Genomic DNA, 14,346 nt, shown 5'->3' on the forward strand with positions numbered 1-14,346 from the left:
AGGGGGCGCGCACCCAGCTCCCAGAAAGCGCACGATAGAGCGTCTTTCATCAGCTCCACCAACTTCCAGGTTGGATCACAGCTCCGATCTTGCAATCAACATTCCTATAGCTATGGAGGGAAATGCGTTGTTTTGAAGAAACGTCGACGAACTAAACTTGACTCTTCTTTTTTAACAGGTATATTTTGCTTGTACTGTTACGTGTGATGTTGTCGGCTGTTTTGTGAGCCAACTTCTAGATGCAGTGATGTGTCAGGGCATGACAAACCGTTACATTGTTTAACGTTACAGTTTACGTAATCGTTCATGTGCCGCGTCAAAGTTATTGCAAAAAAATATATGTTTTTTTACTGTATGTGTATGAATTCATTCGTAAGTAATAGATTAAATAACGGATTTCAGCATGTGCCTCGCATTTGTTTTCAAGTCTAATTTTCTGCTATTCACCTTTGCTAATCAGGAATCCATTTCACATTGAGCTGTATCCATTAATTTGTACCATTCTTAACATTTCCCTTTTTATCAGGTTTCATTCCAGACCACTGTGCCTGATGAGGGTATGTTAGGGCTCATCGTAATCCATATCTTCCCATGACTAGTGTTGCCTCATTTAGGAGTGTATGGCCATGTTACTGCAATAGCACTTTTTGCAGAGGGAATAATATATTTGTATTGACTATTTTTCACAGAACTCCCTGTAATCAGTTTAACATGTTCAAAGCAGTGTTTGGGAGGAATAGGAAAGGAGAGAAGAGGAGCAGGAGGGATCCAGGTAGGAAAGAACAAACAACACCATCTACAACACTGCACCCATTACAGTTTGTGCCGGGTAATTAGACACCTTTTCACTGACTATAATAGTGCCATATGATTTTGTTAGTAAAAGGCTGGGTTGAAATTTGTACCAATAGGTAACTGATGGATTTCTGGGAGCTGTGGGGATGTTTCTGGAATCTGGGTACTGTCTCTGTTGTATCAGTCTCAGAGCAAAGATCGTTTCTAGCGAAGTGAAACCAATCCTCGACATTAGTAGCACTCGCCCTAATTGAAGACGGTAGCTACTTGGCTGCTCTGAATTTTCTGTCCCCGGGTGTTTGAGTATAGAGCCATTTCAATTAGCCTAATTAAGGAGTGAATGCCGCGTCCCACTGCTGTAAAATCCTCTCAGACCTAAAGTGTGTCACGAGAAGTTGGAGTGGGTTAAACAAACAGCCCTGACCCACAAAAAGAAAATACTGAAATGATCAATAACTTTTTGGGTCATGAGGGATGTACACTGACTATATAAAATAGTAAGAACACCTGCTCTTTCCATGGCATAGACTGACCAGGTGAATCCAGGTGAAAGCTATGATCCCTTATTGATGTCACTTGTTAAATCCACTTCAATCAGTGTAAATGAAAGGGAGGTGACAGCTTAAATAAGTATTTCTAAGCCTTGAGACAATTGAGACATGGATTGTGTATGCGTGCCATTCAAAGGGGCAAGACAAAATATTTAAGTGCCTTTGAACAGGGTATGCTAATAGATGTCAGGCGCAACGGTTTGTGTCAAGAACTGCAACGCAGCCGGGTTTTTCACGCTCAACAGTTTCCCGTGTGTATCAAGAAGGGTCCACCACCCAAAGGACATCCAGGCAACTTGGCACAACTGTGGGAAGCATAGTAGTCAAAATGGGCCAGCATCCCTGCGGAATGCTTTCAACACCTTGTAAAGTCCATGCCCTGACGAATTGAGGCTGTTCTGAGGGAAAGCTTTTTTAAATAGCTTTTTCTTACCAGTTCTAAATAATGTTTGTCAACCCTCTTTATTTTGGTAGGCTATAATCTATTATTCAGATTGATGCTAGGCCTCGTGTGCTTCCGCTGTGGGGTTGTGCGTCTTTCCAGTAGTTATGTAGCTACTAGCTAGCTCCATTCTGTGAGGTAACAACAAGAGTGTTGTCAGTATCTCATAACGTGAGTGTTCACCCCTAGAGAAGTCTGGGAGAAATCAGAAGGCACTGTAGATACATGGCTACAAATTCAGAATATTGCACATTAAATATTTAATGCATCTGATGTTGATGAGCTACAGAACTCAGAGAACTGTGTCAGTCTCATCTACCATCTACCATTAAATCTATCATTAATACCTCTAGGTCCTTAGATTTAGTACAAAAGGTGGAATACCATGCTAATAATGGCATGTACATTTTAAATCATTTTCATTGTTGGACATAAAAGTCTGTAAAATCATCAGGAAATCAACCAAGTGATTTTAATGTAGGAAATCTGTTCCCAAGTACTCCCATGCATAAATAGAGACATACGTGATTGTATCCCAATATAATCAAGGTTTGAAATTATTATATTGGTGTCTAATACTATATCTGTTTGGGATTATTGCAGTCAGTTTGTAGTGTACAAATTATTTATAACTATGTTCCGGCCGTCCGAACCATCCGCTCAACGAAAAATTGGCCCACGGCTGAATGTAATTGGGGACCCCTGGTCTAAGCCTATGGCCTTACATTGTGTGAAGCTGACTGTGATTGGGTTAAAAGCCTTGAGAGAGAAAGTTGTTCCCTGACTACATGATGAGCAGCATATGTTTCCCATAAGGCTGTGTGTGGGGCCTGGAGGCTCGCTCAGAGGCATCAGAGAAGGAGAATGGAAACTTTGCAGCACGATTAGGGGCCCTGAGTTTATAACTAATTATGATCAAGTTATAGCAACTCCCTACCTAGTAATGTTGGTTTTGTCCATAACCTGTATGTTCTGCTTTTTAAGGCTGTGTGTATCCTTGCAGATTGTCGTTCAAATACATTATATAATGTAGATGGCATCTGTCTCTCTTCTTGTCATCCACGGGAATGAGGTTACTGTATAAACCATGCTAAATTTCAATGGACTGACTTAATGTAATTTTGTTGTAGCATTACATACTACTCCAACCCCGTTAATGCTGTGTTATTATTACACTCTATGCATCAGGCGTAGCCAGTAACTGCAATGCACATGCACGTCATTGCACCTGTGCAGTGATTACATTTAGCATAGAGAGGAGACAAAAGCGGAACACACTTTCCTCAAAGACCAGAGCTGCCAGTAGGCGGTCCGCTCTTCAAAGGGCCACTACTAGACTTGAAGAATCGATCCGGTCTCTAATGCAAGGGGTTGTCGTCCACTTATTATTGCTCCAAAACATGTATTTGACGATCCTATTTAAAGGAATTACCCACCCCCAGAAATAAAAATCATAAAACTCATGTCAATTTGGTGAAAGCTTATGTTCTATCAGTAGGTAAATGTTTCGTTTTTTTTACCCATGATTTAACTTTTTTTACCCAGATGGACCACTGGTTTCATCTGTGAAACCAGGAAGTGGTGTCGGAACGATTCGTAGCTACATGGTTCTCCTCATTGGAGATATGTATATATATAATATGACATTTGTAATGTCTTTATTGTTTTGAAACTTCTGTATGTGTAATGTTTACTGTTAATTTTTATTGTTTATTTCACTTTTGTATATTATCTACCTCACTTGCTTTGGCAATGTTAACACATGTTTCCCATGCCAATAAAGCCCCTTGAATTGAATTGAATTGATAGGGGATAACACACTATATCACATTTCATAACGCTTTTTTTGTGCTCAATCTAAACAGTGTACTAAATGATTCCACTCAGTTTCTCTTTCAAGTAGCATCCCACAATGCTGTGGGAAAGGTGGGAAAGGGCCAGTGTTGCCATAGCAACATGCTCTGCACTCACTCTAGTCGGAGATGAATTGCAGGTTAAACTCGGTGAGATAGACTCCTAAATTGCTAGTTCAGTTTGTTTAGGCGATTTTACAGATAGCTAGCTACTTCACATGCTGATATTGACTTTGGTATTATTGTATGTAGATACGTTTGCTACTTAGCGAGCTAAATAGCCAGCCCAAAGAGCATTGCATTGTGGGGTTTGTAGTCAACTTGAGCTGCAACAGATTTCCACTAAGATTTTCACATGCTGCTTACAACCTTGTTATAACGACAAAATTAAACATTTGTTCACAAAAAAGTGTTCACAACATTTTTTCACATATTAGTTTTGTTTAACACTGTTAATATAGGAATTAGTGGTTTGGGGTGGATTATCCCTTTAAGTTTCCAGATACACCTTTTGATAGGCCCTATTATTGATTACAGTTTAATTTGTTCTCTCTTCTCTTTTCCAACCCCTTTTAATCTCTCTCACCTTTCCCACTATATCTCCCTCTCCTCTTGCTAGCTGTAGTCGCTGATTACCACAGTCACAGTATCCAACGAAGGGGCGCTGGTGCTTGGGTGACCCACTACCAGGAGCCTAGCCGTGCCCACCACCCCCACCCCTCAAGGGGCAGGCCGAAGGGGAAGCTGGCTAAGGGGGAGTCCATCTCCCTGCCTTCCTCACCCCTGGTCCATCGCCAGTCCTACATAATGCCCTCAGATATGGGCATCAAGTCCCCAGGTATTGTAACAGCCATCCACCAGGCTTTTGTTCTTCTAATGAACACATACAGACACGCACGCACGCACGCACACACACACACACACACACACACACACACACACACAGAGAGAAGGGCACATCTATAGATCATCTGTAAAAACAAATGTACTTTCATCATTCTCTTTTTTGCAGGTCATCTTGTTCTCGTTGCTATGTTCGTTGCTAGCCTAGCGACGAGTCTCGCTCATAGCATATTGATCACATGTTCTGTTCAGTATCTCCCACGGTTCTGACAGGCTCTTGTGTGCTCTTTGTGGAGATTAGGTTCTGATTGCTCTGCCTGGTTTTTAAGCCCAGCGGGTTTATAGCACAGCCAGTACACATATAGCACAGCCTAATGATTGATTAAGGGCTATTCACACAGCTAGCACTATATTTCCCCTGGGAAATATAGGAGATTATGCTCAAATATCATTGTCAAATGTGCATGCTGTCCAGGATACAGTACATCAATAACAACAACTCACTGTATCTCCAAGGACTGAAGGCCGGGGAAGTTTAGAAAGCAAATAAACGAAAGTAACTTTGTCATGAGCTTTTTGTGTATTTCTTCCATGTGTGATTTCTCAGTGGTAGGCCAGGGCTATGTAGTAACTGGCTTTCTACCTCTTACTCACTGACCCAGCGCCGCTTCGGAAAGGAACTGTTTACCTTTTTTTGGAAGATTATGCTTAGACGTCTTCAGCGTTTGTGTCTTCAGCATTCTAGCCGAGTAACACTAGGTGGCGGTGCAGTGTGCAGTCAAGCTGAAGCTCTGAGTTTACTGCAATAGTGTGGACCTTTGCCACACACACACACACACAGACACACACACACACACACACATACTCATGTTGGCGATTTGAGCTGTTATCATCACAGGGATTAGTTTATACTGTACTGCATGTGTCTGAGTTCATGTTGGCTCCTCCCAACTGGTGGGAGAAATTCAAATTCCCCACTGCAAATCCCATCTGGAAGAGTTGAATCTCTCTCTCGCTCTCTCTCTCTCTCTCTCACTTTCTCCTCCCTTTCTCGTTACCCCCATCTCACTCTCTCTCTCTGCTGCTCTGACTGAAGGTCTGTACAGGAAGCTGGAGTACGTGGAGAGTCCTTCTTTTCCTGGAGACGCGTTCGCTTTCGCTCTGAACAATAGCACGACTTCCCAGAGAGGTGAGTGTGAGCGTGTCTGCACAGAGAGTTGTGGATGAGAGATGAGATGAGGGAGGGGAGAGAGAATGATATACGGTACAGTACATTTGGAAAAGGAGGACGAGAAGTACAGAGGAGAGAGAACAAATCTGCCATAGTTTTGAGTTCTTTGATTTGGTGCCTGCTGTAATCTTTTTCAAATGCACATGTGCAGTATGTGCAAGCGTATTTGTGCGGGTGGATGCATGCGGGCATGCGCATGTGTTTAATTGACCTGCCAAACCTAAGTTGTGCTGAGGGTAACAGTGTAAATGCCAGCCATCCCCTGCACAGCTGTCTATGTGGAGAGGCTGGGGGCCAGACCTGAGGCGGACCAGCCTGTCTCCAGCATCCTCATGTCCTCTTGTTGCCAAGCACCGCTCCTCTCCCTCTGCTTCTCATAACCAACGGCGACTGCGTGCTGGTGGGTTAACTGTGTGTTTCAATCATTCCGAACCCCCTGAATAGACCTTCCTGGGATTTGTCACGCAGAGGTCAGAGTTAGATTGATGAAGCTTTCAATGTTGTCTGGTTGTTTAAGTTACGAGGTGTTGTTCGTAATAGTACCATGGAGAGCCGAAGGAATAGATTCACTGATTATAGCTTCCTGACCTCAGGTGGGAAATCAGTTGGGCACTTAGGCAATGGATGGAGACATTGGCTGATAGAGTGCATCCTCAATCTATCTTGTTCTCTCTCTCTCTCTCTCTCTCTCTCTCTCTCGCTCATTATATCGCTCTCTCTCTGTGTCTCACTCTCACACCCTCCCTCTCACTTTTTCTCTCTCTCCCTCTCGGTTTGTCTTGTTTAGTTTTAGCCACAATTGTGTGATTTGAGGGCAGCTTTTCTTAAACAGTAACCACCATTTTCCACTGCCCACATAGACCCATAGTGTATCTCCAATAACCGTTATGAATGTAAAGTAAATATAGATAATTCTACATTATTATACATAAATATACATTTACTAACCATTTCCTTCCAAAACATTTTATTTATTTTTTTATTTTGGTAATTTGCAATACTTTTCAATGTGACGTTTTACATATTTGCTTTTCCATGTGCTTTTCTCGTTATGAATTTTAATGAACCCTGAATGGAGCAGAGGTATAATTTTAACATCATATAAGATGATTAGGTTTGCCTTTCAAAACCACCTTAGCAGACTCAAACAAATGAATGATTAGAAATGAATAGCTGTAAAATACATTTGAGTGTATTCAGTGTAGGGTTTGGTAATGACTTTGGTAATGACTTTGGTAATGACTTTGACAGGCCACGTCATTATTCTCTTTTGCACAAAAACCTGTCAGGTTTTGGCCAAGGCTGTTCGGGTTTTGGTCACTAGATGTCCCCATTGCACCTTTTTGTACCTTTTTGTTTTTCTTGCTCTAATTATTGTTTGCACCTGTAGGTCATTCCCTTGTTAGTATTTAAACCCTGTGTGTTCCTCAGTTCCTTGCTCAGTGTTTGTAAGTTAGCACCCAGCCCCAGCCTTGTTTTATACAGCTATTTCTCTTGTTGGATTAACCAGAGGTTCTCTGGTTTAGTTCTTGTGTATTATTTGTGGATTGTGGATTTAGTTTCTTTGCCTGAAGATTTTGTTCTTTTATTAAACCACCATCTCTAGTACTGCTGTGTCTGCCTCATTTTCTGGGTTCTGACGATTATTAGTGACTGTTTCTCGCACCGGGTCCTGACAGGAAAAAAAAACAGCAGGGAAAAACAAACCTCAAAAGACTACTCAAATAATACACAAGAACTAAACCAGAGAACCTCTGGTTAATCCAACAAGAGAAATAGCTGTATAAAACAAGGCTGGGGCTGGGTGCTAACTTACAAACACTGAGCAAGGAACTGAGGAACACACAGGGTTTAAATACTAACAAGGGAATGACCTACAGGTGCAAACAATAATTAGAGCAAGAAAAACAAAAAGGTACAAAAAAGGTGCAATGGGGACATCTAGTGACCAAAACCCGAACAGTCTTGGCCAAAACCTGACAAAACCAAGAGTACTCCTGTCGGATAAGAATGATGAGGAATGAATTTCTCCCCAACTTTGAAGGTGTGTTTCCTTGAGACGGAGGGTGTGGAGACAGATCTTGTTCTCCGTTTTGGTGGATCTCTGCTTAACCAAAGTGCCTTGCCACTGAATCAATGTTGTTCCCACCAACGGAGGCTGCTGAGGGGAGGACGGCTCATAATAATGGCTGGAGTGCAGTCATTGGCATGGCATCGACCACATGGAAACCACGTGTTTGATACCATTCCATTTACTCCATTCCAGCCGTTGTTATGAGCCGTCCTCCCCTCAGCAGCCTCCACTGGTTTCCACGTCCTTTCAACCCAAAAATGTAACGTGATGACGTCAAATCAACGTGGAAAACTGATTGGATTTCCAAAAAGTCATCAACTTAAGGGAAGTTCGTCTTTTTTTCACAACTTATAACCTTAATCTGATGTCATGGTGACTTTCTTTGTTGATTTCACATTGAATTCACGTTAGTTGACAACTCAGACAAATATAAGTCAAAAACATTGAACTGACGTCTGTGCCCAGTGGGTTGAAGTGTGCTAAGATTTGATTGAACAACGTTCTGCCAGAAAGAACCAAGCGTGCTCCAGCTCCCAGTCTATTACACAACCCAGTGTGGACCAAAACACTTCCGATGCCTGTTTTTCACAGAAAGAGAACGTGTATCAGAGTGATAATGTGGAAGGGAGCTGCTAATGTGACAGTTGCTGTGCCTCTGATTGGTTTACTACTTGGAGGGTGACATTACAGGATTCATTTAGTTCAGGTGATACCCTGTTTTGATTTCTATCCAAGATGGCACCCAACTACCCTGGCATTGACGCTCTCTTTTTCTTTCCCATTTGTAATGTACACCCCTTGAATCAGACTCTGCGTTGAACTCTTCTCTGGTTATCTGAACGTACAGGAGCCCCAGTCAGACAGTCCAGCCCCGTGTTCCACCAAGCGTCTGTTTGTCCTTCTGTCTCTCTCACTGTCTGTGATTCACAGCTCTGCATGTGATCTGTGCTGTGTAGGAAAGGTGCTGGTGCCTGCCTTTCATCTAACCAGTCCCGTGTGGCTCAGTTGGTAGAGCATGGCGCTTGCAACGCCAGGGTTGTGGGTTCAATTCCCACGGGGGGACCAGGGTTCAATTCCCATGGGGGGACCAGGATGAATATGTATGAACTTTCCAATTTGTAAGTCGCTCTGGATAAGAGCGTCTGCTAAATGACTTAAATGTAAATGTAAATGCAGTCAGCTCGTTTCATCATCACCCCTTGTCTGAGAGATGGGGGAAGTTGTGACTTTAGGGGAGAGAAGAGAGGAGATATATGCAATAGTGAGGTGGTGGTGACGGTTTCCTCTTATTTGCTTACTGTGTATTGCATCATTTCTACGGTTCATTGGAGAGAACAATGGATTATGTGGAGGCGGGGAGAGGATATCGACAGTGAGAAGGAAAGAATGGGGCGATCCTGAGGACTTGAGAGAGGGGGAGAGGGATGGAGGGATACACTCTTAGAAAAAAAGGTGCACTCCAGAACCTAAAACGGTCCTTCGGCTGTCCCCATAAGAGAACCCTTTGAAGAACCCATTTTGGTTCCAGGTAGAACCCTTTTTGGTTCCAGGTAAACCCTTTTGGGTTCCATGTAAAAACCCTTTCCACAGAGAGTTCTACATGGAACCCAAAAGAGTTTCCCAAGAGGGATAGAGGGGAGAGATGGATGGGAAGGTGTCTAACCCAAGAAGGGTTGAGAGTAACTAACGCCCAACAAGCTGTGTCTCGGCTCTCCCACATTCCTTCCCTTCTTCCTCATCTCTCTCAATAGGAGCTCCGTTTCCTAGACATCATCATATTTTCCAACTCACTATTGTATGTAAACAGGATATAGAGGTGACGTGTTGAACACCCTCTCCTCATCCTCCTCTGTGTCTGTACAGTGGTGTAGATGACCTAGAGGTGAAAGGTCATGGCATCACGCCCGTCTCAGTGATGTACCCTATTGCTCATCTCCGCCCAATCTGTCCGGGCGGGGCAGCCAGTGCCAAAGACGACGGTGCAAAGGCACCTACCCTCTGCTGGAGGCCAGGGCTGAGCTGAGCTCATTGAGATTCTACGCCTGTCTCCTAACCAACCGGGAGCGCTGAGCAGGCACACACACACACACATATGGACACACACACACAGAGAGCTGCTTCAGTCGTGCAGCCAGGGACTGAGAAAGCCACAGCCTCTTCATTGGTAATGAGGCCGACCGGCGCTACTGCTGACCTGTGGATGCATACATTAACCTCTCCTCCATCGGCATAGTATACATAATCCTCCATCCAATCGACGTAGCCAGGTAGGAGGAAAGGCAGGAAGGTGGAACTGAGCTGGACTGAGCTGAACTGAACTGGGCTGAGCTACAGAACGTGTGTGTTTGGTGTGGTCATGTCGTGCGGTTCACAGTGATCCGCTCGTCTGTCATCTCTCTCCATCTGTCCTCCAGAGCTGCACGCGGAGCTCCAGCCCAGCTCCTCCTCCTTCTCAACCCAGGAACTGATGACCAGGCTGGGCTTCTTACTGGGAGAAGGGACCCCAGCCTCGCCTAGCAACCCCATGGAGGACTGGAGGGAAAAGAAGGTATGTGAAATGAAAGATGGTGGGTAGGATGGGTAGAAGGAAGGAGGGAGAGTGACTGAGAAAGTCAGATGTCAGAAATATGAAAAGGAGGCTCGTGTGTTTTCTTTGCAGATGAAGTGAGGAGTTTTTGTATGGTTTCTTTAATTAGATTTGAAGGCAATGTTTTGTATGATAACCAAGATTGAGAGTTTGTTTTGGTTAAGCTGCAAATTTAGAATCTACAAGGTAAATGACCAGTTGAAAAGAAAATCAGAGGCACTCTTGACTGAATATTTGAAAGCATATACTGTAATGTCATTTTGTTTATGGAATGTGTACATACGTAAGGTGATGTCAGTTGATTATCTTGCTTTTAATCTTGTTGCATTGGCTCGCCACATGCTGTTGAGCCTGCGGGAGGTTTATATACTGTGCTGTATCATTCTCTCACCGTTTGAGCATTGCCCCACTTTCCCAACCTCCTTCCTACACCTGAGCTCCAGATGGAGCCAGTTTTATGGAGACATTGTGTCGGCTGTGAGCAGTGTACCGTGTCCTGGTTCAGATAACTGATGGGGTGGTAAGGTGGGAATAGCACTAAGCTGAACGTTCTCTAACATTGCAGAAACGCTGGGTGCTGGGGTGAGTTGAGACATATAGGATCTAGGAAATGTAGGGTTCGGGTGTTGTTGGAGACACACACACACACACACACACACACACACACACACACACACACACACACACACACACACACACACACACACACACACACACACTTATATACAATGACCTATATACCGTGCATTAACCTGGGGACAGCTGGAAAGGGTGCCAACATGGTCTATACCTATGATAATACTTGTCCATAGACAGAGCTTTAAATAAAACACCTCTTTCTCTCTCTCTTCTCCCTGCCCTTTCTCTTTCTATATCTCTCTTCTCTTGCCACCCTTTCTATCCAACTCTCCTCCCTTTCTACCTGACTGCCCCCTCTTTCTATCCCCTCTTTCTCTCTCTCATCCCTCTTTCACCTTTCTCTCTCTTATCCCTCTCTCACCTTTCTCTCTCTCTCTCTCATCCCTCTCTGCCTTTCTCTCTCTCTCATCCCTCTCTGCCTATCTCTCTCTCTCCCCCTCTCTCTCTCTCTCTCTCATCCCTCTCTGCCTACCTCTCTCTCTCGCTCCCTCTCTGTCTGCAGTGTAATGTCTCTGGCCAGGCGGTGAGCCCATGCTCCACATTGACCTGCAGCACTACGTCTCCATGCTCAGACAGCCCCTGCTCCACCATGGGTAGTAGCAGTACCCGGGGGCCCCGTCTCCCCAATCCCAGCCCAGGTGGGGCCCTCCTCAGCCCCAGTCCCTGCCGGAGCCCAAACTCCACGCTTGAGAGCCAGGATAGCGGAATCATAGGTGAGTACTTATATAGACCATCATCACCATAGTTGGATCAATTTAAATTCAGATATTTTCTCTGGATTGTATTTTCTTCTCACCTCCTGATAAATAATTGATATGTGCACAGGACTGTGAGATCTACACAACCGGTTAAACGTTTTAGAGCACCTACTCATTCAAGGGTTTTTCTTTATTTTTACTATTTTCTACATTGTAGAATAATAGTGAAGACATCACAACTATGAAATAACACATATGGAATCATGTAGTAACCAAAAAAGTGTTAAACAAATCAAAATATATGTTATATTTGAGATTCTTCAAATAGACACCCTTTGCCTTGATGACAGCTTTGCACACTTGGCATTCTCTCAACCAGCTTCACCTGGAATGCTTTTCCAACGGTCTTGAAGGAGTTCCCACATATGCTGAGCACTTGTTGGCTGCTTTTCCTTCACTCTGCGGTCCGACTCATCCCAAACCATCTCAATTTGGTTGAGGTCGGGGGATTGTTGAGGCCAGGTCATCTGACGCAGCACTCCATCACTCTCCTTCTTGGTAAAATAGCCCTTACACAGCCTGGAGGTGTGTTGGGTCATTGTCCTGTTGAAAAACAAATGATAGTCCGACTAAGCGCAAACCAGATGGGATGGTGTATCGTTGCAGAATGCTGTGGTAGCCATGCTGGTTAAGTGTGCTTTGAATTCTAAATAAATCACTGACAGTGTCACCAGCAAAGCACCATCACACCTCCTCCTCCATGCTTTACAGTGGGAAATACACATGCAGAGATCATCCGTTCACCCACACCACGTCTCACAAAGACACCGCGGTTGGAACCCAAAATCTCCAATTTGCACTCCAGACCAAAGGACACATTTCCACAGGTCTAATGTCCATTGATTGTGTTTCTTGGCCCAAGCAAGTCTCTTCTTATTATTGGTGTCCTTTAGTAGTGGTTTCTTTGCAGCAATTCGACCATGAAGGCCTGATTCAGGCAGTTTTCTCTGAACAGTTGATATTGAGATGTGTCTGTTACTTGAACTCTGTGAAGTATTTATTTGGGCTGCAATTTCTGAGGCTTGTAACTCTAATGAACTTATCCTCTGCAGTAGAGGTAACTCTGAGTCTTCCATTCCTGTGGCGGTCCTCATGAGAGCCAGTTTCATCATACCACTTGATGGTTTTTGCAACTGCATTTGAAGAAACTATTCAAGTGCAAACTATTCCATATTGACTGACCTTCATGTCTTAAATGAATGATGGACTGTCATTTCTCTTTGCTTATTTGAGCTGTTCTTGTCATAATATTTTTTTTATCCGTTATTTTACCAGGTAAGTTGACTGAGAACACGTTCTCATTTACAGCAACGACCTGGGGAATAGTTACAGGGGAGAGGAGGAATGAGCCAATTGTAAACTGGGTATTATTAGGTGACCGTGATGGTTTGAGGGCCAGATTGGGAATTTAGCCAGGACACCGGGGTTAACACCCCTACTCTTACGATAAGTGCCATGGGATCTTTAATGACCTCAGAGAGTCAGGACACCCGTTTAACGTCCCCCTACACAGGGCAGTGTCCCCAATCACTGCCCTGGGGAATTGGGATATTTATTTTTTAGACCTGAGGAAAGAGTGCCTACTGGCCCTCCAACACCACTTCCAGCAACATCTGGTCTCCCATCCAGGGACTGACAGGGACTGACCAGGACCAACCCTGCTTAGCTTCAGAAGCAAGCCAGCAGTGGTATGCAGGGTGGTATGCTGCTGGCTGCAGGGTGGTATGCTGGACTTGGTCTTTTACCAAATAGGGCTATCTTCTGTATACCACCCATACCTTGTCACAACACATTAAGAAGGAAAGAAACTCCACAAATTAACTTATAAGAAGGCACACATGTTAATTGAAATGCATTCCAGGTGACTACCTCATGAAGCTGGTTGAGAGAATGCCAAGAGTGTGCAAAGCTGTCATCAAGGGGTGCCTATTTGAAAAATATATTTTGATTTGTTAAACACTTTTTTGATTATTGTCACGTTCCTGACCTATTTATGTTAGTTTTGTGTGTTAGTTGGTCAGGACGTGAGGTTGGGTGGGCATTCTATGTTGTCTGTTTCTATGTTGGTTTAGGGTTGCCTGGTATGGCTCTCAATTGGAGGCAGGTGTTTGGCGTTCCTCTAATTGAGAGTCATATTTAGGTAGGCGGTTCACAGTGTTTGTTTGTGGGTGGTTGTCTCCTGTGTCCGTGTCTATGTTTGCACCATACGGGACTGTATACGGTTTGTTCATTTCATGTAGTCTGTTCCTGTTCATTTCGTTCGTCACGTTGTATGTAAGTTCGTCGTTCAGGATTGTCTACATCGTTTTGTTATTTTGTTAGTTATATCCAGTATAGTTCGTTTTCGTCTTTGTCTATTTTGTTTATTTAATAAATCATTATGTGTTCAAACTTCGCTGCGCCTTGGTTCCCTCAATACTCCTCCTTTTCGGTTGAAGAGGAGGAGGACTACCGTTACAGAACCACCCACCTATCCAGAGCCAAGCAGCGGGGTAAACGGAGTAAGGGACAGCGCAAGAAGGAGGAATGGACTTGGGACGATGTATTGGACGGTAAAGGTTGCTACACATGGG

General features: G+C 43.9%; 1 protein-coding gene across 1 annotated transcript in view; it reads left to right on the forward strand.

The window, feature by feature from the left end:
- The first annotated feature begins 16 nt into the window (after positions 1 to 16).
- LOC129840525 (protein TANC1-like) overlaps positions 17 to 14,346 on the forward strand; it is a 56,687-nt gene continuing 42,357 nt past the window's right edge. The window contains exons 1-6 of the mRNA XM_055908448.1: positions 17 to 178; positions 690 to 772; positions 4,261 to 4,479; positions 5,581 to 5,673; positions 10,204 to 10,337; positions 11,518 to 11,728. Coding sequence (XP_055764423.1) covers positions 712 to 772; positions 4,261 to 4,479; positions 5,581 to 5,673; positions 10,204 to 10,337; positions 11,518 to 11,728 — 718 coding nt within the window. The 5' untranslated portion in view covers positions 17 to 178; positions 690 to 711. The remainder of the gene's footprint in view (positions 179 to 689; positions 773 to 4,260; positions 4,480 to 5,580; positions 5,674 to 10,203; positions 10,338 to 11,517; positions 11,729 to 14,346) is intronic.

This window comes from Salvelinus fontinalis, chromosome 41 (genome assembly GCF_029448725.1).
Source record: "Salvelinus fontinalis isolate EN_2023a chromosome 41, ASM2944872v1, whole genome shotgun sequence".
Lineage (NCBI taxonomy): Eukaryota > Metazoa > Chordata > Actinopteri > Salmoniformes > Salmonidae > Salvelinus > Salvelinus fontinalis.